At 48.0% G+C, this 22,380-nt stretch overlaps 1 protein-coding gene across 1 annotated transcript in view; it reads right to left on the bottom strand.

The window, feature by feature from the left end:
* Ube3c (ubiquitin protein ligase E3C) overlaps window positions 1–22,380 on the bottom strand; it is a 93,679-nt gene that overhangs the window by 43,798 nt on the left and 27,501 nt on the right. The window contains exons 6-13 of the mRNA XM_077795907.1: window positions 19,103–19,260; window positions 15,883–16,036; window positions 15,302–15,522; window positions 14,180–14,331; window positions 11,728–11,915; window positions 7,134–7,220; window positions 1,966–2,123; window positions 1,591–1,823 (exon numbers count right to left, since the gene is read on the bottom strand). Coding sequence (XP_077652033.1) covers window positions 1,591–1,823; window positions 1,966–2,123; window positions 7,134–7,220; window positions 11,728–11,915; window positions 14,180–14,331; window positions 15,302–15,522; window positions 15,883–16,036; window positions 19,103–19,260 — 1,351 coding nt within the window. The remainder of the gene's footprint in view (window positions 1–1,590; window positions 1,824–1,965; window positions 2,124–7,133; window positions 7,221–11,727; window positions 11,916–14,179; window positions 14,332–15,301; window positions 15,523–15,882; window positions 16,037–19,102; window positions 19,261–22,380) is intronic.

Here is a 22,380-nt window from a genome sequence, read left to right as displayed (position 1 = left end):
AGATTTCTATGTCCTGAAAGATAAGCCTGTCATAGGAAACTATGACACTCTCCAGAGGTGCTGTAAAACAACGGAATCATCTGGCACAAGCACGGAGCCTGGTCTCCCACGTGAGGGAAAGCGTTTCCAGCAAAGATCCCAGAGTTCAATTAAAACCTAAAAGGAAAACACATACGCCACCCTATCGCTCTTATTCAGATGAAGCTCCCACAACAATTATAAGTCCTGAATAGGTGAGAGCTTATTTTTAACTTGGAAAAATCACATAACCGTCAATCTTTTAAGAAAGGATATATTAAGGGCTCAACATGTGAACTTCAACATCTACTTAGAGACAGAGATAAGTAATTAAAAAAAAGTGTGCAAACATGCATCACACCCATCTGTTCAAATTATGAATTCAATGATGCATTAGCCCTGTATTCACGCAATCAAAACATTATCAGTTACTTTCACTGCTGCTAATGCTCATGCTCCTAAGTGAAATGTGTTGTAAAATCAGGCAGAATGGGCTGCAGAGAGACTCTTGGACTTGTAGGATGAATAAGCATTCCTTAATTAGCCCATCAGGTTAAGTGCAAGCATTAATGGGCCTTTCCTAAAGTCTAGCTTGACATCTTCCTCCAAACATGGCCAAGAAGAAAGTTCCATTAGCAGTATTAATACAAGCTTAGTTGATCATTTTCATTCAATTAACTTCTTTCAATTAAATAGATAGCTTGACAAAAGCAGTGATAAAAGACCTGGAGGGACAGTCGATGGCTCTGCCTGAGCGCTGCCGGGCGCGGGGTCGCTGGTGGGAGAGGAGCTGTAAATCCAGCACTCAATTTGGGAAGTGCACCACGTCTGCCCGCCCTCCGTTAATGAGCAGTTTCAGCTGACGAGGGGCGTTTGCTGCTGACGAGGCAGCACCCTCCCTCTCCCCGCCACAGCAGTGACACTCCCAGTGGTGCTGGTTCCCAGCCAGCACCCAGCAAAGGAACATGCCCCCACTTTCTGCGTGTGAGAACGACTCATCTTAGCATGATTCATATGCGCCTAGCATTAAAAATGAGTGACCAATCCTACCTTTGTTACTCTGCCTTTAAAAAGATGAAAAACTGTAAAGCTGTTTGAGATCTATTAGTGAAAAATAAAAAGGAAAACATTTATCCAGGCACAGTGGCACACACCTATCATCCCAGAGATTTGGGAGGCATGAGGCAGAGAATCATAAGTTGAGGCCAGCCTCAGCAACTTAGCAAGGCCCTAAGCAACTCAGCAAGACCCTGCCTCTACAAAAAACAGCTGGGGGACATGGCTCAGTGGTTAGGTGTCCCTGGGTTTGATCCTTGGTACAAAAAAAGAGAAAACTTTAAAAAATTTTCATTTATACCTTATCTAATCAAAGAAAGTTCTTTGACAATTTACAAGATGCATGTGACAATATCAAAAACAAGGAATTAAAATGAGGCAAATATAAAAATAAAGGTAACTTTTCTTAAAAAGTTTTGTAAATTAAGAAACATGCCTGAAACAAATCTGTATTTCTACTCTTCTGAAATCAATCAGGCCAAAAACAAATCTAGGCTTACTTAGCCCCAGGAATACCTTAAACAACTGAATCCAACGCTTCTGCTCCATCTGTATACACTGCTGCATCTCAGCGCTGGTGGTGACACCGATGCTCTGAAAGGCGGTGACGTACTCCTCCCGCACCTCGGGCTTTGTTTCCGGGTAGGCCAGCTTGATGATGCCCAGGCAGGCGTCGCGCAGGCAGCGGGACAGGGCCACCAGCTCCTCCAGCGTGAAGGGCATCATGGACGACCGCCTCTGCCCTACAACTGCAAACACCCCCGTTTCCAACCAGCCCCCTTTCCCCTCTCTCAACATAACATGCACACTGCGAAGGCTTGGAAGCTGCCCACTCTCTGAGAAGACTGACAGCCTCCGGGCAGCAGCCAAGGAGCTCCTCAGAACGCTCACCTTCTATGGGGTCGCCGAAGAACTCATTATCGTGGATGGAAATCAGTGAGTGGCTGAAGAGGGAGCTGAAGAGGTAAAAGAGCGGGATGATGCGGCCCGAGTCCTCGAAGGACATGGGAGAGCCCCTGGATATCACCTGGAGCAGCGGCACCATCGACCTTGGGGTGGAGACAGGGAGAAAAAGGGCTATCCAGTTATTTTAAAATCACAGGTTTAGTTTGGGGTCTAATTAGGAAATGATATTAGACAAATGAAAACTACATTAATAGTAAAATGACTTGAAGGCAAGGCAAAGTCACTGGGGCAACACGGCCAGTCAGGGGTACAGACCTGGCTCTCCCTCAGGACTGCTCCTCCTGCCAGGGGGCACTCAGCCCAAGGCCGAGGCCCTGGAGAGGGCGCTGGGAGGGTGACGTGGACTTCCCTCCTACCAGGAGCACCACGGCCTCCTCTCCACTTGGCAGTCAGCAGAGGTCCAGAGACTCACGGAGCTCCCACCATCGGGAACTTTCCAAACAGCTCCACGCTGCAGTTTCTGCTTTCGGCTGGCTCATTTCAGTGCCCCTGTGCACTGCCAGCCCCACTCCTCTCCTGCTGGCCCCCTCTGAGCCAAGCAAGCACCGAGGTGGCACAGTGGTGGGGCAGCCTTTAGGGAAGGCAGGTCTCTACCACTCTGAAGAGCTCTGACCTGTTCAGTGAGTCCATATCTTTCAGTGGGAGTCTCTCCCTGCCCCTCTGCAAGTCCAGTTCTTCAACTGGTGGGCATTTAGTAACAGTTCCATGTCTCCTCGCAGGCCCATTCGCCTGGCTTAGCAAACCTACATGGTACCACCCTCACGCCTCCCTGACATGGCGAGATCCGCCAGGACCAGGTCCACAGGGCCAGCTGCCATTCTGCACGCCCGAACATGGCAGACATACCAGGCCAGGCACTGACGCTGGGCAGGACAATCAGTCAATCCGCGAGTTAAGGGAGGAAAGCCATCCATCCAAAATAAAACGCAGTGGGGACACACAAAAACGGACAGAGAATGGCAATCGTACCTTACCGTCAAAGGGAAGGCAGAGGCTAACTTAACTGTACAACCCTGGCTTTGTCCCCAGCCCGGCCCTCACACCTCCAGAAGGACTCCCCACCAGGCCTTGTGCAGCACTACCCACATAGTGGCGTTCAGCAAAAAATTTGCTGACAAGCAGAAGAAAAAAGAATTTAATGTCCTACGTTTAGGTGATATTCGTAAAAATAATGGTCAGTACCTTTTAGTTTCCTGGCCACTTAATGAAAAACCACAAAAATAACTGATACTACTTAGGAGGACACACTATTTAGGGGAGTACAGCAGCCAGGCGGGCAGTTTCCTGAGTCTAAGCAGTGCTGGGCCCACTTCACTCAGTCCCGCTCAGAGTCCTGTGTGCACGGCTCCAGAACCATGCTCCAGGGACACCATGTGGGTCATGTGAACCCCTGGGGATCAACCAGCACTCACTTGTTCTCTTTAGCCCCATGAGGACAGCAAGAGGAAGGGGTCCTTCTGACTGGGTAAAGACGGCCCGTGTGTGGTGGGGACCTGCAGCTGGGGCACGATGAAACAACCATGCTTCCTGCTGTAAACACAGACTCAGATCTCTCTGACCCAGGGTCCATCTCAGAAAACTTATGAGCAGATTAAAAGTCCATGATTTATAGAAATGGAAAAGACACTGATTTATAACTTGGGAAAGCTGGTTGAATTACTGTCAGGGACGAATCCCTGCCCCCTGTTTCTACCCTCAGAATGAAGGTTTGCACACTATCTGTGGGGACCCAGCAGCACCTTAAATAGTTTCCTGCCTTCTACATAAGCTGCCTACCAAGTGGACGAGCGCCTAAAATCCTGAGCACTACTCGAGATAGCTGGCCTATCTGCACATGCTGAGCACATGGGACAGAGCACCTAGGCGTTAGGCTCTGGTAGAGGGATGCCCACCAGAAAAGGGCAGCCAGCTGGCTGTGAGTTCCTGAAACCTGACAAGGAGGACACCCGGGGTCCAACTCCAACAGCAAGTATTTAAGGTGAAGTATGTGAATAAAAATATCACTCGCAAAAATGTCTGATGCGCTGAAACGGTTGCTCACTGGGACAAGTAGCTAGACACGCTGGCTGTGCCTAGCTAGCCCAGCTGCAGGGCAGAAGGGTCTCAGGCCCAAGTCTCAGAGCTCTCAACACATTCCCTCAGGACTCTGCTGTGCAAGTCTGGTTGCAAAACTATTTTCAAATTAAATTCAGTGCCTCTCTCAAAAACATTGTGTACTTCAGCCAGGTGCGGTGGCGCATGCCTGTAATCCCAAGGACCCAGGAGGCAGAGGCAGGAGGATCACAAGTGTGGGGCCAGCCTGGCAACTTAGAGACCTGTCTCAAAATAAAAAATAAGAAGGGCTGGGGATGTGCCTCAGTGACATAATGACTCTGGGTTCAATCCCCAGTGCCACACATTCAAAAAATTTATGTATTTCATTTAAAATTTTATTCTTGACAGCAAATATGAAACATATATAATAGGAAGATATCAATATACAGGACAGTTCTTGAGAGGACTTTATGTGAATAAATTGAATAAAAGAAGTTCTCAACTGCCTTTTTAGAAATATTGTTTTCAAAAACCCATATAACTTTATCACCTTATAAAATATTATTAATTTAATATAATTAACAATATCTCATTTTTCTTTCATACACAAGGACTCCATTTCCTCACCAAGAGACAAATGCCATAAACAAATCAGGCAGTCCTTGGTGGTGTCTCTGTTGCTAAGTGGGGATACTCACTGGGAAATGATAATTTCCTGTCCTAACAATCCTCAGTGTCCTTCGGCCCTAAGTAAACCTGTCACTCATGAAAACCCAGGCTCTCAGGGCTGACACAGGCAGGAGTGGCTGAAATTGCCTGGCACCACAGCACAATGGCACATATTCAAAGCCTCCTATTTCAGACAGAAATATTCTAGACATCAGGGTATCCTCCGTGGCTCTCATTTGTCTGTAGGTGCTCAAGTATGGCTCAAGATAAACCACTCCACCTTCTTGAGTTTCAGCAGATGTGGGGTCACCACTAAAAACTCCCTACTGCCAGGCACTGTGGTGCACATCTGTGATCTCAGCAACTGGGAGGACTGAGGCAGGAGGATCACACACCCTGTCTCAAAATAAAAAGTAAAAAGGGTGGGGATGTAGTTCAGGGGTAAAGCACCCCTGGGTTCAATCCCAGAGACCAAAAACTAAAGCCAACCAATGAAGAAGAAAAAAACAAGAACAAAACAAACCCTCTCTTTTCCTCACAGATGCTTAAGATTAAATAAAAGCAAAGCAGGACAGTGATGCTGTCCACAGTGACGATCCCCTTTGTTAGGAAGCACAGTTCGTGCAGATGACCAAATCCCAGTTCCAATCTTTCAGGGGCTGACAGGGACTGACTGAAAGGCACACATCTCAGCACAGGGTCTTGCTGCACACCACCCACATGCTACAGACCAAACTGGACTGCAGAGGAATGGAGTGCAGAAATCCCAGACCCTCACCCCAACCCACCAACCTCTCGTGTATATGAAAAACCAACTCTTCCTTCCATTCTTGCCCTGCACAGAAGGAGCCAGATGCCAGCTGGTGGTTGGTCAGTGACTGCTGTCCTCATCGGCCAGTTAGCAGGACATGCAGTTGCATTTTAGTGTTCAATAACTGAGTCACGTGTGTCCCTTCCTGAATCACAGTGCAGCCAGAGCAGTCGAGACTCTGACTGGGGAGAAACTCTGCAGCACAGTGTGGGCTGCAGTAGGCTCCCAGGGGTTGCTTTTTTTTTTTTTTTTTTTTGTACCGGGGATTGAACCCAGAGGCACTTGACCACTGAGCCACATCCCCAGCCCTGTTTTGTATTTTAGTTAGAGGCAGGGTCTCACCGAGTTGCTAAGCACCTCGCCTTTACTAAAGCTGGCTTTGAACACGTGATCCTCCAGCCTTAGCCTCCGGAGTCATTGGGATTACAGGCATGCGCCACGGTGCCTGGCTTGCTTTAATTTTGAGAAAGTGCCTTTCTAAGTTGCCGAGGCTAGCCTTGGATTTCTGTTCTTCCTGCCTCAGCCTCCAAGTAGCTGGGATTACAGGTGTGGCCACCATGCCCAACTCCCGAGAACAGGAAGTTAGGTGGTCCATTTTCATGATACAGCATTTAGTCTTAACTGGACCCAAATGTAGCACTGTAACTGCAGACCTTCCCTTTACCCACCCCAACTTTAAAATCTGCTGACTAGACTGGAACCCCAGCTCTTCCTATCAGGGCAAGGGGAAGCACTGCATCAGGGACAAAGGCAGGTGGGCTGCCCACCCAGGTGCTTGCCACCAGCTTAGGAGGCTCTGCCTCTGGCACAAGTAATGCTGTCCTTGCCCACCGGCTTCTAAGCACATGCTTGATATCTTGAAGCACCCTGGTATTCCTAACACTAGGAAATACCTTTAAACATGAAACTTTCCCTTGTTATACATACATTTCAAAATATGTAGATAAAGATTCTGGCTTTCAAGTTATATAATCATTCACATGTAAAAATCAAATTATTTCAAGAAGTTTTACAAATCAACTTCTGTACTGCATAATGTTAAATTTGCTTCAAATCTACACAGGCATTGTCAAAAGCATACTAAAGGACTGGGGATGTGGCTCAAGCGGTAACGTGCTCGCCTGGCGTGGGTGGGGCGCTGGGTTCGATCCTCAGCACCACATAAAAATAAAGATGTTGTGTCCGCCGAGAACTAAAAAATAAATATTAAAAATTCTCTCTCTCTCTCTCTCCTCTCTCACTCTCTTTAAAAAAAAAAAAAAAGCATACTAAATTCACATGGAACAAAGAAGTTTAAAATGACTAGGATAAAGACATATTCTGTTTTTGGTGGTGCTGGGGATTGAACCCAGGGCTTTGTGCATGTGAGACAAGCACTCTATTAACTGAGCTACTCTTAATAATGCATAAAAATAACTGTAAAACAAGGCACTAATTTTGGTGTGTGTGAAATTAAGACCATTCAGAATTTTTCCTCTAAAACAACAAAGCCGAGCACTTCCAAACGCCCTCCTGCCACACTGTGTCAGGCATGGGGGCCACAGCAGGAGGCCCACAGGTGAGCAGGTGCAGTACATACCCTGTGATCATCCGTGTTGTCATGGAAGAGATGAGGACCCAAAGGTGCCGCAGAAACCTGGCATTGAAGGCCAAACTGTAGAGAAGCCTGAAAAGAAACGGGAGTGGGGGACAAAGAGAGGCAGTCAATGCACTTCCTGTAAAGGAAAGCTGTACTTGAAGACAAGGCCCAATTAAGAACACAGCCACAGTGACCTCGAAGCGAGCTCCCGTCTGACATGACCCTGGCGCAGAGCCACCGGCGGGGCAGCCTGAGGCACCCACACAGGCTGAGGCTGCTCCCCCAACATGCTGTGACATGGTCTCCTGCTCACAGGGACACTAATGGTATGCACTTAGAATCTCTACCTAATGACCGACTGAAGTCACTGTCCTGAAACAAACACAAAAAATAAGTTTAACATCTCAAAAATTATTTCTATATAAAAAGACATTTTAAAACTAAGAAGTTTTTAACAGCATTTCCTCTATCACACCAATTAGAGACTGGAGAACTCTGAAGAATGGGCAGAGCTGGACTCTGAACTGGCTCTGGGCTGAGTGCTGCACTGTGACAGGAGACATGTTCCAGTTATAGCGGCATCATCAGAAAATATCTCCTATGAACATTTTTTTTTTTTTAATGCAAGGGTCAAAAAAAAATCTCAACATGTGTAACATGAATTCACAGTAAGACATAGGTAGGAAAATATGATTTTTAGGAAGGAATGTTGGCTAGATGTGGCTTGCCTATAATCTCAGCAACTCAGGAGGCTGAGACAGGAGGATCACAAGTGTGATATCAGCCTCAACAATTTAGTGAGAACCTAAGCAACTTAGCAAGACCCTGTCTCAAAATAACAACTAAAAAGGGCTGTGGAGGTGGCAGTACAAATAAAATAAAATACTCGTTAGTTTTATTTGACCTTCACGAAAGAATGCAAATTTTAACATGATCAATAGTTGATTAAATCCATTCATTATACTGAAAATATTAACAAAAGCAACCATGAAATCAACGGCAAAGAAATAAATTTATTTCTTTCTCCAGTACATCTTTAAAATCATTATAAATGTTTTTTATAAATCACATTATCAATATATAATATTTAATTCTGCATATACAATGAAAGAAATCTATTTTTGTCCATTCAAGTTATTAATAATCATTTTATCCTACATTATTAAAAGCATGAAACATGAACTTGTACAACTATGTAAAACAAATTAAAAAAACCCCAAACCAAAAAACCATGAACTTGTAAACCAAGAGTAAAAGACCATTTGCTGTTGCTAGACATCCACTGTGCTGGGCACACATAGCCCCTGTGCAGGGCACACAGCTCCAAAGTGTGATTAGCAGCACCAGGTGCTCCTACGCTGGCTCATTCTACTAGTTTTTGTTGGGGGGGGGGAATCAAACATATAGAATTGATCTGGGATGTCTTGATTTGATGTATTTATATAAGAACTATAGGCAAATTATGGTGCCAACTGTCCTGGCCCCTCAAACAATACCTTTAATACTCTGTTTCAAAGCTTTTAGACCTGTTGCTAGAGCAAACAGTCAGGCCTAGAAGAACATGCCAGGCCATCTCTTCCGGGACAGACCAGGACGAGGGGCAGAGGTATGGTGCAGACACCCGTGGGTGTAAAAGGAGAGGGTAGGAGAAGTGGGACGGGTGATCGAAAACCAAGAGATCAAGCAAGGCTGGGAAAAGCAGCCTGAGCCACAGGTCAAGTCAGAGGTGACTCCAAATATCTGGTATGAAAGGCTCTGCTAAAAATGCACAGTCCAAGGAATAGGAAGTGTTTCTGAAAGCAAAGGGAGTCACCGTGAGGTTTAAGCAAGGTGGCTTTACTTCCAACAATCTAGTGTGGCAGACAGAAGGCAGGCAGGACACTGCTGGAAGAAAGTCTAAGTCCACTCCCCAGGACAGCGTGGCCCAGGGACTTCCTGAGAGGCTGGGCCTGCTCCAGGCATGCTGCAGGGTCCCTGCATGTGCTTAACTCATGTGCAAGGCACTGTGGCTCCAGGACTGGGCACAGACGGCACCATGAATGACGGGGACATTCGCCAGCACAGGACGGATGGAGGGCCTCAGGGAGGTGTGTGGATGTATGGGAACAGGTCCCTCCCTCTACCTCTCCATGAAGCTGGAGCACCAAGGTGTCAGCAGGCTAAAGAGAACCCGGAGAGTCGACCTAACCCAGGTGAAGCTGTTATGTGAAAGACATCACCTTGAAAATCAACTGAAAGAAAAAGGCTGAAAAAGTAAAGGAAAAAGAAGGAAAGCTTTCAAAACACTGAGACAGAGAGAGAACCCACGAAGGAGACCCCAAAGAAACCCAGGAGTGAAAGAGAAGGCAGGAGAGGAGCATCTGCGGAGGAAGTGGGTGGAAGGGCCGAGAGAGGAAGGATGAAGAATGTCGAATGTGGGGCTGGGGCTGAGTGGTGGGGCACTTCCTGGCATATATGAGGCATTAGGTTTGATTCTCAGTACCACATAAAAATAAATAAAAATAAAGGTCTGCCAACAACTAAAATATATATATATAAAAAAAAAAAAAAAAAGAATGTAGAACGCCACACCCAGCCCGCCCATGAGGCCACTGAGGCCCTGCTCAGCTCAGAGTGGCGCACCTCCCACTGGCCCACAGAACGACACAGGAGGCACTCGGGCTACAGCCCCCCAGTGGGCACTTTCAGACAGGCTGCCTCAGGTCCCTGCCTGAAAACCCTGCTGCCACTAGACCTGGGGGACTTGGACAGTGTCCTCCTGGACCCATCCCACAAAGGAACCATCTAGGATCTAGTCACATTTTTAAGCAGTAATATATTTTTTGCAGCGTGGGGATTGAACCCAGGGCCTCCTGCATGCTTGCCAAGCACTGCCCTCCCAGTACAAGGAAAAAATAACTTTAAATCCAGATTTTCCTCAGACTCACAAGTCCAATAACAAGACATGCAATGTCCTCTCAAATAAAGAAGCTAGGACTGGGGATGTGGCTCAACACAGGCTCCAGGTTCCATTCCCAGCACCTCAAAAAACAAATGAAAACAGCAGCTAGCAACTTACTTTACTTCACCCACATTCAAGCAGCACAGAGACAGTAGGGCTGTGAAGACCTCCACACACATGCTCATTAGTGCCCACTCTGTGCGTTTCTCTAAACAAATACCATCAGATACTCTTATCCTTTCCCTCTTTTTTACACAAAAAGGAGGTAATTATGAGTACTGATCTCTTAATCTTCCTTTTTCATGCACACATCTGTCTTGGAAATCTTTGCATACCAGTCTAAATGGGACTCTACAATCTTTTACACTAACAATCAATGTAAAACAGAAATTAAAACTGCAAACCCCAGCTTTAGAAAGATGATGAACTGATATTAGCCAGACAGGAGTTGAGGATGAGTTACCAGCTTGGGATATGTCAATCATCTTTTAAATACTTAAAAAAAAAAAAATCAAATCTGAAAGGAGTTAAAATCTACAAAAGTTAAAGCAAGGCTATGTGTTATTTCATGAGCTCTGGAAACACTCTCAATACTGGTTTCCTGGAAGAGATAGGTGCTGTGCCCATGAGGTCCAGTCGGTACACAAGGGGCTCCACCCACTCAGCACCCTAAGCAGTTCACTGGGGCACTCAGTCCAGGGCAGTGCAGAGTCAACTACTGGCCACCACCCAAAGCAGCAGGCTCTGTGGCACATGAGAGCAAGGAGGCCCTGGCTTAGGGTCACCCCCAGCTCTGCAGCAACTGCCTGTACAGAGCCTAAGGATGACCTGGTCACAGTTCACAGTGCCCTGCCTCTCCCACTGCAGTGGGCAGCAGAGAGCCAGGGAACGTTCACCAGGCCACTCTGACAGCTGGTGCACTTTTCTCTTGGCCCTTGCCAGAGAATGCTTTCCTGGCCGACAGGACCCGCTCTGTGTGTGTGACAGGGTGATATTTTGCAGAGAATTCCATGGGAGACAGGAATCTGCACAGGTCCCACTGACAGGTGGTACTTTCTGCAGCCTGCCTGTGCGACATCAGCACAACGGCTGCTTCTGCTCTGCACTACACCCAGCTGTTTCTCAGATACCCAACCAGCCACTGTCACTCCAAGTGGAAGACACAGCCCAACCAGCCACTGTCACTCCAAATGGGAAGAAACAGCTTAGGACCACCGCTGAGACCATCTAAGCTCAAATGAACCACCTTTACAAAAAAGTTGGGCATCTGTTTTAGTCCCAACCAAAAGTTTATCTCAGAGCTTTGTAAAACAAACATTTACCTATAGAGTAAACTACCAAGGGCAACCTGATAAACCAGCTGTTATGAAAACAGCCCAAGAAGAAATGTTCACATACTGGCTCTGTCACAAAGGTCTGCGTCCAACTTTCAAGACAGGTAGCCTGGTCTACACTCTCGTTTGCAGGTGTTACAGAATCAGATGTGACCTGACTTGCTGAGGCAGCATGTATGGGGCCAGGAAAGATGCCAACAGTATTAGTTGGTTTAAAAAAAAAAAAAAAAATTCCATCTTCTACATAGCTGAACTGATGGGGACCTGCGCCCTGGCCAGGGCATGCTTGGCTCTGCACACGGACCCCAGAGAGACCTGCCTGACTTTGGGCACCATCATGCGGTGCTGCACCATCAGCGTGTGGCAGATGGAGGCCATCCGGGTGAAGACCTCCTCGCTGGCCGAGTCCCTCCACACCAGGTTCAGCAGGGCACTGGTCTGCTGCTTCGTGTCCAGCTTCTTCAGACATTCCTCGGTGATGTATGGGGCAGAGACTCTGCCGTCCTCCTGAAACACACAAGTCCTGCTGAGTGGCGGGCACTGCTAGAACTCGCCTGCCCCCAACATCACGCTTTCCAGGAGAAAATGGGGAACACCCGAGACCACGGACATTACAGGCAGCCTCTCTAGGTCACTGCTCGCGCCAGTTTTATACACTGGATGACACAGAACTGTCACATTCAGTTTTTGCCTGCCAATACGACCTTCTTCAGTATTGACTTTTTGGGCAGTGTGGGCACAGGGTATTAAGCCAGGGTACTTGACCACTGGCCTCAAAATGGCAATGCTCCTGCCTTAGCCTCTGAGTCACTGGGACGACAGGCGTGTACCACCATACCTGGCTTAGTATTTACATTTTATGAAAACTTCATTTCATACATGGTAGAGTGAGTTGTACCGAGACAGCAAACATGGTAAATCCATACTACTTTCAGAGGGCATTTCCATTTTAAATTATCAGAGATTATTTTAAGCAAAGTAAGTAAAAGTATCAAACAACTTTTTTTTTTTTTTTAAATCAAAGGGCGTTCGTGGTAAATTTAGCCTTCACCATTTTAGTGGTTTGCTGAGAGAAGCCCTGGGCTGTGCATGCAGCTCCTGTGGGTAAGGCACTCCAAAGGTTCCTCCTCCTGCCCACAGCTGGAAACATCAGGCCTAGCTTGTCTTATCACTTACAATACTCGGCCAAACTTAACAGCGTCAACTGAACACTGCTTCACAGTAAAAGCCGAAACTCCACCTGTCAACCTGAGTCTTTAAGGAGCAACATGAATGTCAGACCATACACATGGGCACCGCTGTTCCGGAGTGTACAATTTTAAACTCAATTATACATGTAAGTAAACAGATTACACAGAATCCTAAGGACAAGGAAGTTTATTCAGGGCAAACTGACCCCTAAGAACCTCAGACAACCAAATCAGGCCATAGGCGAAAAGGATGTAGCAGACCTGGCTAAAAACAAAAGGAGGACTCTTAGCTCCCACGTGGCCACTAGTCCTCCATCCCAAGGCGGGCAGGAGAGAAGGGACAAGACCCAGGCAGGGGAAAAATGAAGAGGATCAGAGAGAGCACAAAGCCATGTGATCAATAGGCCCTGAAAGCTTACGTATTAAAAAAGAGGAAAAGTAAAGCATAGTAGCTTTTCCACAGACTTAACAAGAAAAAAAACCCTCACCAACAGCCTCACTGTCAGTGTCAGCTGCACACTCTCAGCCAGCGGGCCTGTGGTTCCCTCTGCTTAGGGGTCTCCACAGAGTTTCCCTGCGGCAACGTCCAGCAGAGGAGGAAGTGCCTGCCGCCTCCCTTGCTAACACAGCCTATGCCCTCTTTGTCATACGGGCAGTAGTTTACATAAATCTCCGTTTTCATAGATTCTGTGGAAGGCAACCTAAAAATTTTACTTTCTTCTAAAACCAAAAATTTTACCTATATTCTATCTACAGACCTCATTCTTTAGTTGACTCTACAACGGAATCCATATTTTGGTGCACAATTCTGAGTCTTGACAGATGAGACATTATCAGCACCCACCAAAAAACTCAGTTTCACTTCTTCGTAGGAGCCCTCAACCAGCCGTGACCCTGGCAGTGACCCTGTGCTGCTCTTCCCCTCCGGCTGAAAAAGCTGTCTGGTGAAGGACAGTACTGACCTACCCTCACGTCAACAGACACTGAAGTCTTCTTCCACCCAGACCACCCAGACCACTCTCAAGTGAGCAGTGTCAGTACGAGACTCCAGAGGGAGAACAAAACCCAGCAGCCTGTTATAGCCTCACCTCGTGCCATCTCAATTAGGAGGAAAAAATGGTCAGCCTAAGGTTTCTATCTAAGCAAACACAATGTCATGGGTGTCCATGATTATAATGCCTGTATGACTTGCAGTAAAACAGAACAAAGGGGGCTGGGATACTAAGTTCAGCTGCAGAGCCCTGGGCTCACTCCCTAACATCAGGGAAAAGGAGGAAGGGGAGCTTAAAGATGTGACCACGCATTCCAAAGTAATCCTGACATGCCTTCCACGCCCAGCAGGGCTCACAGGACAGGAAGGAGAGTTCACCTTGGGCTCAACAATCTCACGTGCAGGAAATGCTTCCTGAGCAGTAATTAATACACAAATGACCTGACTTAGCTAAGACCAAGCTACACACCGACACGTCCCCCCTCACACACACAGAGAAACCCACGCAGGGTGGTGGGTGTGAGGAAGGGCCCTGGGGTCAGGGAGCCAGAGAGGCTCCCGGTGTGTCTCAGGGCCTGGTGTGGACTTACAGGGCTGGCGGGCTTGTCGGCCTCCTCGCTCTCGTCCTCAGAGTCGCTGGTGGAGTCGTGGGAGCTGGCGCCGGCAGGGGAGGCAGGCAACTGGGAGAGGAAAGTCTGGAGCACGTGCAGATACACCAGCAGGCCCTCCTCAGAGAGCACCCCTGGAGAAACAAGCACCACAGCTCTAGTTAGTGCCACCCACGGAAGGGAACAGGTGTGACCTCCTCCTACCCTAGGAGGCGTTTCAGCCTGAACTGAGTGTTTAAAATTCCAACTGTGCTTTGCTATGAAGCAGATTTGGACCTTGTCCCAGAACAACCAAAACTCTTAGGTGTCCTGAAAGCAAAGAGGTTCCCTGGGGAATCCCGAGGATGCAGCCTGAACTCACGCTGATGAGGTGATGGGGGCGAGGGGGCCTCGACAGCCTGCCCTCCCACCCACAGGTACCAGGGAGCGTTCGAGGCGGTGTGCCCTCCTCACTCCCTGGCCCGATGAGTCTCTGCTTCTGGCTGTCCATCTGTGTCCTTTGTAACAGACTGGTAGCCATCAGAAATGCTGCCCTGAGTTCTGTGAGCTGCTTACAAATCATCAAACCTAAGGAGGGACTGAGGGAATCCAATTTCTGTGGGTTGGTCAGAAGATGGGTGACAACTACCATGTGCACAAAGTGTGTGAAGGCGGGCAGGCTGGCGAGTCTGAGTCCTCAAGCTGTGGGGTCTGTCCCTACCTCCAGGGAGACAGGCCAGAACTGAACGATCACAGGCCACCCAGAGGCAGCTAGGGTGAGCGAGAAACCAGTCTCGTCTTCCCTAGGTCCCTCGGCTCTAACCGTGCACGCATACAGGAGTTACCGCTCCCAGAAGCAAGCCTTCTGATTCCAGAATGGGCACACTAGAAAAACCCACGAGCATGTCGCTCTCGATAGATGGCCTCAGAGAACGCAGGCCGAAAGAGCAGCCTTCCCTTTGTGCCTGGAGACCAGCCCAGGGACAAGGCAAAGCGCCCTGCTCAGGCCCCACCCAGGAAGCCATCTTTACCACGTGACACTTGCCACAGCGCAGCCTTCTCCCGGCTCATCTGCTCATGCTACCTACGTAGGAGTTCAGGTAAAATGTATCTTGCATTTCATACCCAAGTAATTTTCGCCAACAGTTAAAACAAAATAGAAAAGCCACGGTGCTCCACGGCTCCTTTTTGAACATCTACTCTCTAGTAACAACAGTGCATTCAGAAAGGGCTCGTAAGGGAAAGCGGTCTGTACATCTGCTAAGGCCGGGATGACGAAGCGGAAAATCTGATCTGTAAAAGGTGCTGCCAGAAACTCCTCTGTGAAGGCTGAAAAAACTTGCTGCCTGGAAAGGAAAAGGAGAGCTTTGTGACACCAGAGCACGTGGCTCACCAAGGGACAGCCAATTAGCTGAACATTCCTCTGACTGACAGCTACTTCCTCGACCCATCCAGGTGACCAACCTGAAGTCAGCCTAATCCACAGCCTCTCTAGTCAGGTGACTGCCACATCCTGACAGTTACTGGGAAGCTGACAATAACCAGGCCACCAGAATCCCAGAACCCTGTGAGGCTACAGGACAACCGAGCACACTAGTGCTGTTCCTGTGAACTCAGCCACACTGATGGAGTAGAGATTGACCTTCAAGTCTATATGCACAGCAGCATCCCATAGAGACGCCCCTCCACCACCCCCTCTCACCCACCTTGCACCTTCTGGGCAGGAGCTGTAGGTAAAGTGCAACGGTTTTAGGACATTCTCCAGCAAAATTTTTGCTATAGGAACTCGAGATAAATCAGAATATTCAATACTTGATGGAAGCTTGCTGTTGATCAACAAATAGAGAGACCTATAATACCCTAAAAGAAAAGAAAAAAAACATTTAAAATTGAGTGCTTTTTTTTTATATTGAGGAAAACTTTTATTAATCTATTTTTTGGACAGTACTAGGGGTGGAACCCAAGCCCTTGCACATGCTAGCCAAGTGCTCTACCACTGAGCCACATTATTTTGAGACAGTGTGTCACTAAGTTGCTGAGGCTGGCCTTAAACTCACAATTCTCCTACCTTAGCCTCCTGAGTGGTAGAGATTACAGGCATGCAACACTGCCCCACAACATTTCTCAACTTTTAAGTTCCTTTTATAAATCTCCACAAGTCCAAATTTAAGTAAATTCTTTTTTTTTTTTAAGAGAATTTTACTTTTAATATTTATTTTTTAGTTCTCGGCGGAGGACACAACATCTTTGTTGGTATGTGGTGCTGGGGATCGAACCCGGGTCGCACGCACTCCAGGCAAGCGCGCTACCAGTTGAGCCACAACCCCAGCCCAAGTAAATTCTTCTCTAACATTTCACTAAGGAAAACTTGAAACAAATATGGAAGTCATCCAAATGGCACGTAAGCCTCGGCACCCACCACTCGGCACCAACAGCGTCAATGCCAGCCATCTATACCCTTATGTCTCATTGCATCTGTACCCACTCATGCAGAGGCAAATCTAAGACAGGGTTATTTCAGTATATCCTCAAAAGCTAAGGACACTGTGGGAATGTGTGCAGTGTGGCATTATAAAGGGACTGAACTCAGGGGTGCTCTGCCACTGAGCTAAACTCCCAGGCCTTTTAAAATTTTTTATTTTGAGATAGGGTCTGGCTATATGGCCCAGACTGGCCTTCAACTTGTGATCCTTCTGCCTCAGCCTCCCGAGCAGTTGGGATTACAAGTGTGTACCACTATGCCTGACAGTCGAGTAAATTAACAGTAATTCCTTGATACTGCAATCACCTAGCTAGTCTCCCACTGTCTCATGTTATGCATTTTGCTTAACTAGTTTCTTGAATCTAGGTCCTAATAAGGCCGATGCTCTCAACTGTCTCCTAAGCACCCTGGTGCCTAGTTAGTTAGGGTCCTTAGCGTCATGCTGAGCTCCTGGGTTTAGATATATTGCTATACCTCAACCTACTATAGTTGTTACCCTCAGGGACCCTCCAACTATCCTGTGGCCATCAGAAGCACTCTGCTCTATAACGGACAGGATGCCCCCATCCCATTTCCCTCACCCCATGGGAGACCAGCAATCTGCCTCATCTCCAGGGTCTAGTAAGATCTTTTTAGAGGAAATGATACTTATGGAGACCACAAACCAGGTACCAAGGAAGTGAGCCGATTTACAGGCCACTTACACTTAAGCACAAGTAACTGTTGGGATTACTCCCAAATTTGCCTTCCTACACACCTGACGTATTTCTGGTTGTGCACGAAAACCAGGGTTCTAGCCACATCACCTTTAAGAAAGAGCTGCCCTGTTCTTGTACAACACCAAGGGCAACGTGCTGGCATGGCTGTGAGCATCTCCTGGCTGCCCAGGCCTGTCTGACAGCACAGAGGAAAGGCACGCCACGCGCCTGCCTGGCCACTTTTCTGCAGGAGTCTTACATAGCCTCGCACTGAGCTCCGACTACTGTACTCGGTGCTGAACTCAGACCTGCGGCATGACCATCCTGACTCTAACCTGGCGGACGCTGACTACTAGTGACATCAAAGGAAAGCCTAAAAGCTCATTTGCTGTAAAACTTAAAAGACACAAATACATAAGAATTTCTTTTAAAGAAAACACAGCAGGACTTTTAACACTGCCAGGTGTGTTCTCATCAGATGACCTACGGCACGACCAGAGTGCAAAGCTCTCAGTGTACAGAAGCACACGGCATACATCAGAACACCGGCTGTGGTTACTAAGTGGGAGGCTCAAGCTGCACAGAGAGGTCAGCCAGGAAGCACCTTGTTAAAAGTAACACAGCAGCCACCCAACACGACGCCAGAGGTGGCAGTCGCAGTAAAAGATGTTTAAGCATTTCCTATTTTTAGACACATTTCAAATAATATATATTTCTAGGTTATCTCCCCTATACTTTCAGAAAACAGGAAAACTAAAATGCTCACTGAATGCTTATCCTTTAGTTGATATATATAACAATACATCAATTCATACAAGCACCACTTCTAACAATTTTTAAAAAATCAAAATTCACAAATTCCAATTTATCTTTAATTAACTCAGTAGCTTCTTTACGTTTTTAATGTGTGTGTGTGGGGGGGACACCCAAGCCAAACGGTGAGGCTGGACATCAAAATACAATTCAGCCTTCCCCGTGTTCACCAGAGGATCGCAGCACTTCAGGAGAAGAGTCGCAGAGCTGTCAGCCTCCATCATGGCGTGGCTCACCAGCACCTCCTGAGCTCCTCGGCTGACTAATGCAGTCTACTTTGGTGCCGACTCAGGCTTCAAAGCCCAGGAGTCCTAATGTGCTGGGCTTTCTACCTGTGAGGATACTGGGTTGGGGTTTTCTTAATTCACAAGTATTTAGAATATTATTTATTATCATAGTTTTCTCCAAAACCGTGTTGTTAATAATGTCCTTGGAGGAATTTCATAGATAGTCATTCTACTTTATGTAATGCACTTGAAGAACAGTTATCAGTGTTAACACCGAGTCAGAGAAAATTCAGATGAACTGCCCCACTCCCTTCTACCAGCCGTGTGAGAGCGCAGCATCCCCTGACAAGGACAGCCTGGGCAGGCCATCTCCTCAGCGCCGCAGGCCCTCAGCCACCTGCCCTGGGCTCCCACCGCTCAGGATGAGGGGAGCAACAGGGCGCCTGCTCAGGTCTGAGGAATAGCGGCTCCCAGTGAGGACACAGACCCTGGATTCAGGGGCCTGGGGCAATTTCTGAAAGCAGATGCTGCCCTTCCTCATTTCTAAGCCAAAAAATGTCAGCACAGAGAGTCAGCATGGCCCCATATTTTCAGAGTGGGGCTGAGCACGGGTGCTGGCGGCGGCTGCAGCCCTCCTGCAAAAGCAGGTGCCCCGAGAAGCAGGCAGGTCTTGTACACCACCCACAGGCCTGACCCCGCTGCTTACCATTGTGGATCATGTAGTGCAAGATCTGTTCAATTACGGACACCACATAGCTAGCATCTTGTAAAACAGGCAAGTAAGTATTCTCAGAGGAAAAGACCTCAAGCATTCTCATTGGAAGTGCAACATTCAAACTGTCATCATTACAGCTCTGCAGCAACCTGTAAAAATGAAAAAGCATTCACATACTTACGGGGTGGCTAATGTCACCAGAGTTCTCCCCTATTCCTCCTACTGGCTGTGAGTGAGCAGCTGGGACACTCTGTTGAGTGCCAGAGATCTCTGAAGACAGCAAGACTCAGACAAAAAGTAAGCAAACATTCAGACTTTGTTTTTGGTGCTGGGGATTGAAACTGGAGCACGTTACTACTGAGCCACACCCCAACATATTGAGGTTTTTGAGAAAGGGTCTGGCTAAGTTGCCCAGGCTGACCTCCAACTTGCCATACTCTTGTTCAGATGAGAGCAAGTGGACAGAATGCAACACAGGAGGAGAAGCATCACGATCCACTGACTGGGCCAACAGGAGCTGTCTCCTGAGACTGGGGGAGGGCCTCTTTCTGAGAGCACGGCTTCTCCTGCAAAGATGCCTGTGGGACCGCTGTGGCCCAGAGAGCACTTTCTGGCCCTGTGCCACCTACCCCTACCTTCCCTCTTATGAGGAGAAGAGTTATAGGCAGAAGGACAAGTTCTGCTGTCACAAAAATGAGTCTTATTTGAAAAAAGATTTAATGCCTTAAAAAAAAAAACACAACTTTATGGAGACATGATTTATCCACACTACTCTGCATCCATCTAAGGGGCCGAACCTTGCACTGGACAGACTGCACACACAGTCTCCAAAAGGTGCTTTCAGTGCCTCCAGAACACCCTCCCTCCAGCTTTTCTCTGTGGCTACAAATGAGGCTGCACTTCCTGCTATTCCCCATGGAAAGAGCCGCACCTCCCATTGAGCTGGTCTTTGCACCCGCCACGCACTGGCCTACTGATGGGAAGAGCATGGTGGAGGACACTCACAGGATGGACACCTGTCTCCTGAGGGAAGCTGCTGTTAACACTCGGGCACACCCGAGGGACTGGGCCTCACTCTCTTGGTAATCCAGGGCTCAGAGAGGCTATACACTTAACTTTGAAAGAAACCACTGAACCTCTACAGATGCAAGACAGGTCCCCACTGCTCTGCATCTGAACCCCTGGTACTGCAGGCCGTCCTCGTGTGCAGCTGTACGTCACTGAGACCTACCACCCTGACCACCGATCAAGACATTTTCATGTGCATATTAGCCAAGTGTCTGTTTGCATCTTGCTGTTTTTAAAATTGGGTTAGTCTGCCTCTTGACAATAAGGTAAACTGTCTTTTTCCCCTTTCCAAAGCCACACTCTGCGACTGTGGAGCCATGCCCTGTCCTCTCCCGCTCAGAGGCACTGTCCCAGCATCTTTCCCTCTGTACCGTCAAGGTTCCCTCCTCAACAAACACGCTGCCGATGCTATTGCTCTCTATGAACTGCACACTGGACCCTGCACAGCCTTACTAACTCCACCGCCTCCCCGCACCAGCCCCACCCCAGCCCTTCACTGCTCTCCAGGCCAGCGGCACTACGAGGGGAGGCGAAGACTGCAGGCCAAAAGCAAGCCACAGGGCGTCCTGCCCAGCTCATCCCAGGGTGCTCCTCAACCCCAAGACAGAAGCGGACTCAACAGGAAACAGAGTTGAGCCCATGCCTCAGAGCTATACACAGCAAAGGCCTCGGTCAGATAGAGATAGAAATGCCCCTGAGATGAATGCTCGTTCCATCAGCTGCAATGTCACTGGTCCCCTCACCGAGGAAGGACACATTCATTGGAGAATCTGATTTCTTCTTGGGGAAACTGGTATCACCTGACAGTCTAGGCTCAGCCATCAACTCTGACCAGCAGCCTCCTACCTGGCTGGGTCCCCCTCCTCTCAAGCATCCTATGGTGGGGCGTGCTCAGAGGCCTCTTTTTCTCTTCTAAACGGTCCACTCAGTCCTGCGCAGTTTTATAACTCCCCACCTTCAAAACCATCACAGCCTTCTAGTTGCTGAAACGGAGGCCTTGCATCCACCGAGGCTCTACTTAACTGAGCCCTAGTCTGTTCTGGCAGCACCGGGCTGGGTCACCCTTGGCAGTCGCCTCCTGGTGGTCTGCCTGTGCCCTCCCTCTGCTGCACTCACTCCAACAACAGCGGAGTTTCTGGCGAAGCACACTGGAGGCTGGGGAGGGGGCGTTCAGGAGACAACGCAGGTACTGTGTGGTCACCTAGATTATTTTTAAAAGAGAGGGAAAGCACATTGTGATGGTGACCCAACAGGCTGGGTGCCCATCCTGGGTGGAGGCGTGGGACTGCCAGAACTGCCAGACCAGACTCCTGGCCTCTAGCATCACTTCCACCTGTCAATCACGACACTGTGGTCTGCAGGAGTGTCGGCAAGGCAGCACTGGGAGTGCTTGGTATGCCATTCTTTACCCTAATAAAAACCTTCAAGGATGCAGAATGAGTTACCTCATCTTGCTCAAGCTCCCGGCTCCTCTGTGCTCCAGCATACAGCCCACGTCCTCCAGAACACCCGAGACCCGCAGGCTCTGTGCTGGCTCCCGCCCCAGAGCAGGGACATGCACGGCCCCAGCCACCGTGGCCTCCAAGGCACCTTTCTACCAGACCGTCCAGAAAGGCCACCCCAAAGTTCACAGCTCCTCTCCTCCTCCTTAGCCTCCCACAAACTCATTTATCTTTTTATATAAAACACCTCTATTTTACTTATTTATAGATTAGATAAAACCAAGAAGAGCAAGAACCCCCAGTTTGCCACAGCTGGACCTTCAGTGCTAAAAACCCTGCTTGCCACTTTGCAGAAACTCCATCAGTCCTTTTTTTGGGCACCAGGGAATAAACCAGGGCACTTAACCACTGAGCCACATCCCCAGTCCCCCATTTTCTTATTTGAGGCAGGATCTCACTAAGTGGCTAAGGGTCTAAATTGCTGAGGCTGGCCTTGAACTTGCAATCCTCCTTCTTCAGCCTCCCAAACTGCAGTGCTAACATGCATGTGCCACCATGCCCTACTAAATTATTTTTAATACAGGACTGACAGCCAATCCTAATGTTGTTCCCAGTAGAGACTGATGTAAAAAGAAATGTAAATAAGGTAAATATTCATTAGCTTTGAAAAATTAATTTTTATTTTGAAAATAAATTTACTAATTTAAGTGGATGAGTAGCTACTTACAAGCTGAATGTAGTATCACATGAAATTGACAC

The sequence above is a fragment of the Urocitellus parryii genome, chromosome 3 (genome assembly GCF_045843805.1).
Source record: "Urocitellus parryii isolate mUroPar1 chromosome 3, mUroPar1.hap1, whole genome shotgun sequence".
Taxonomy (NCBI): domain Eukaryota; kingdom Metazoa; phylum Chordata; class Mammalia; order Rodentia; family Sciuridae; genus Urocitellus; species Urocitellus parryii.
Note: the sequence above shows the minus strand (reverse complement) of the source record. Positions and strands in the feature narration are given on the sequence as shown.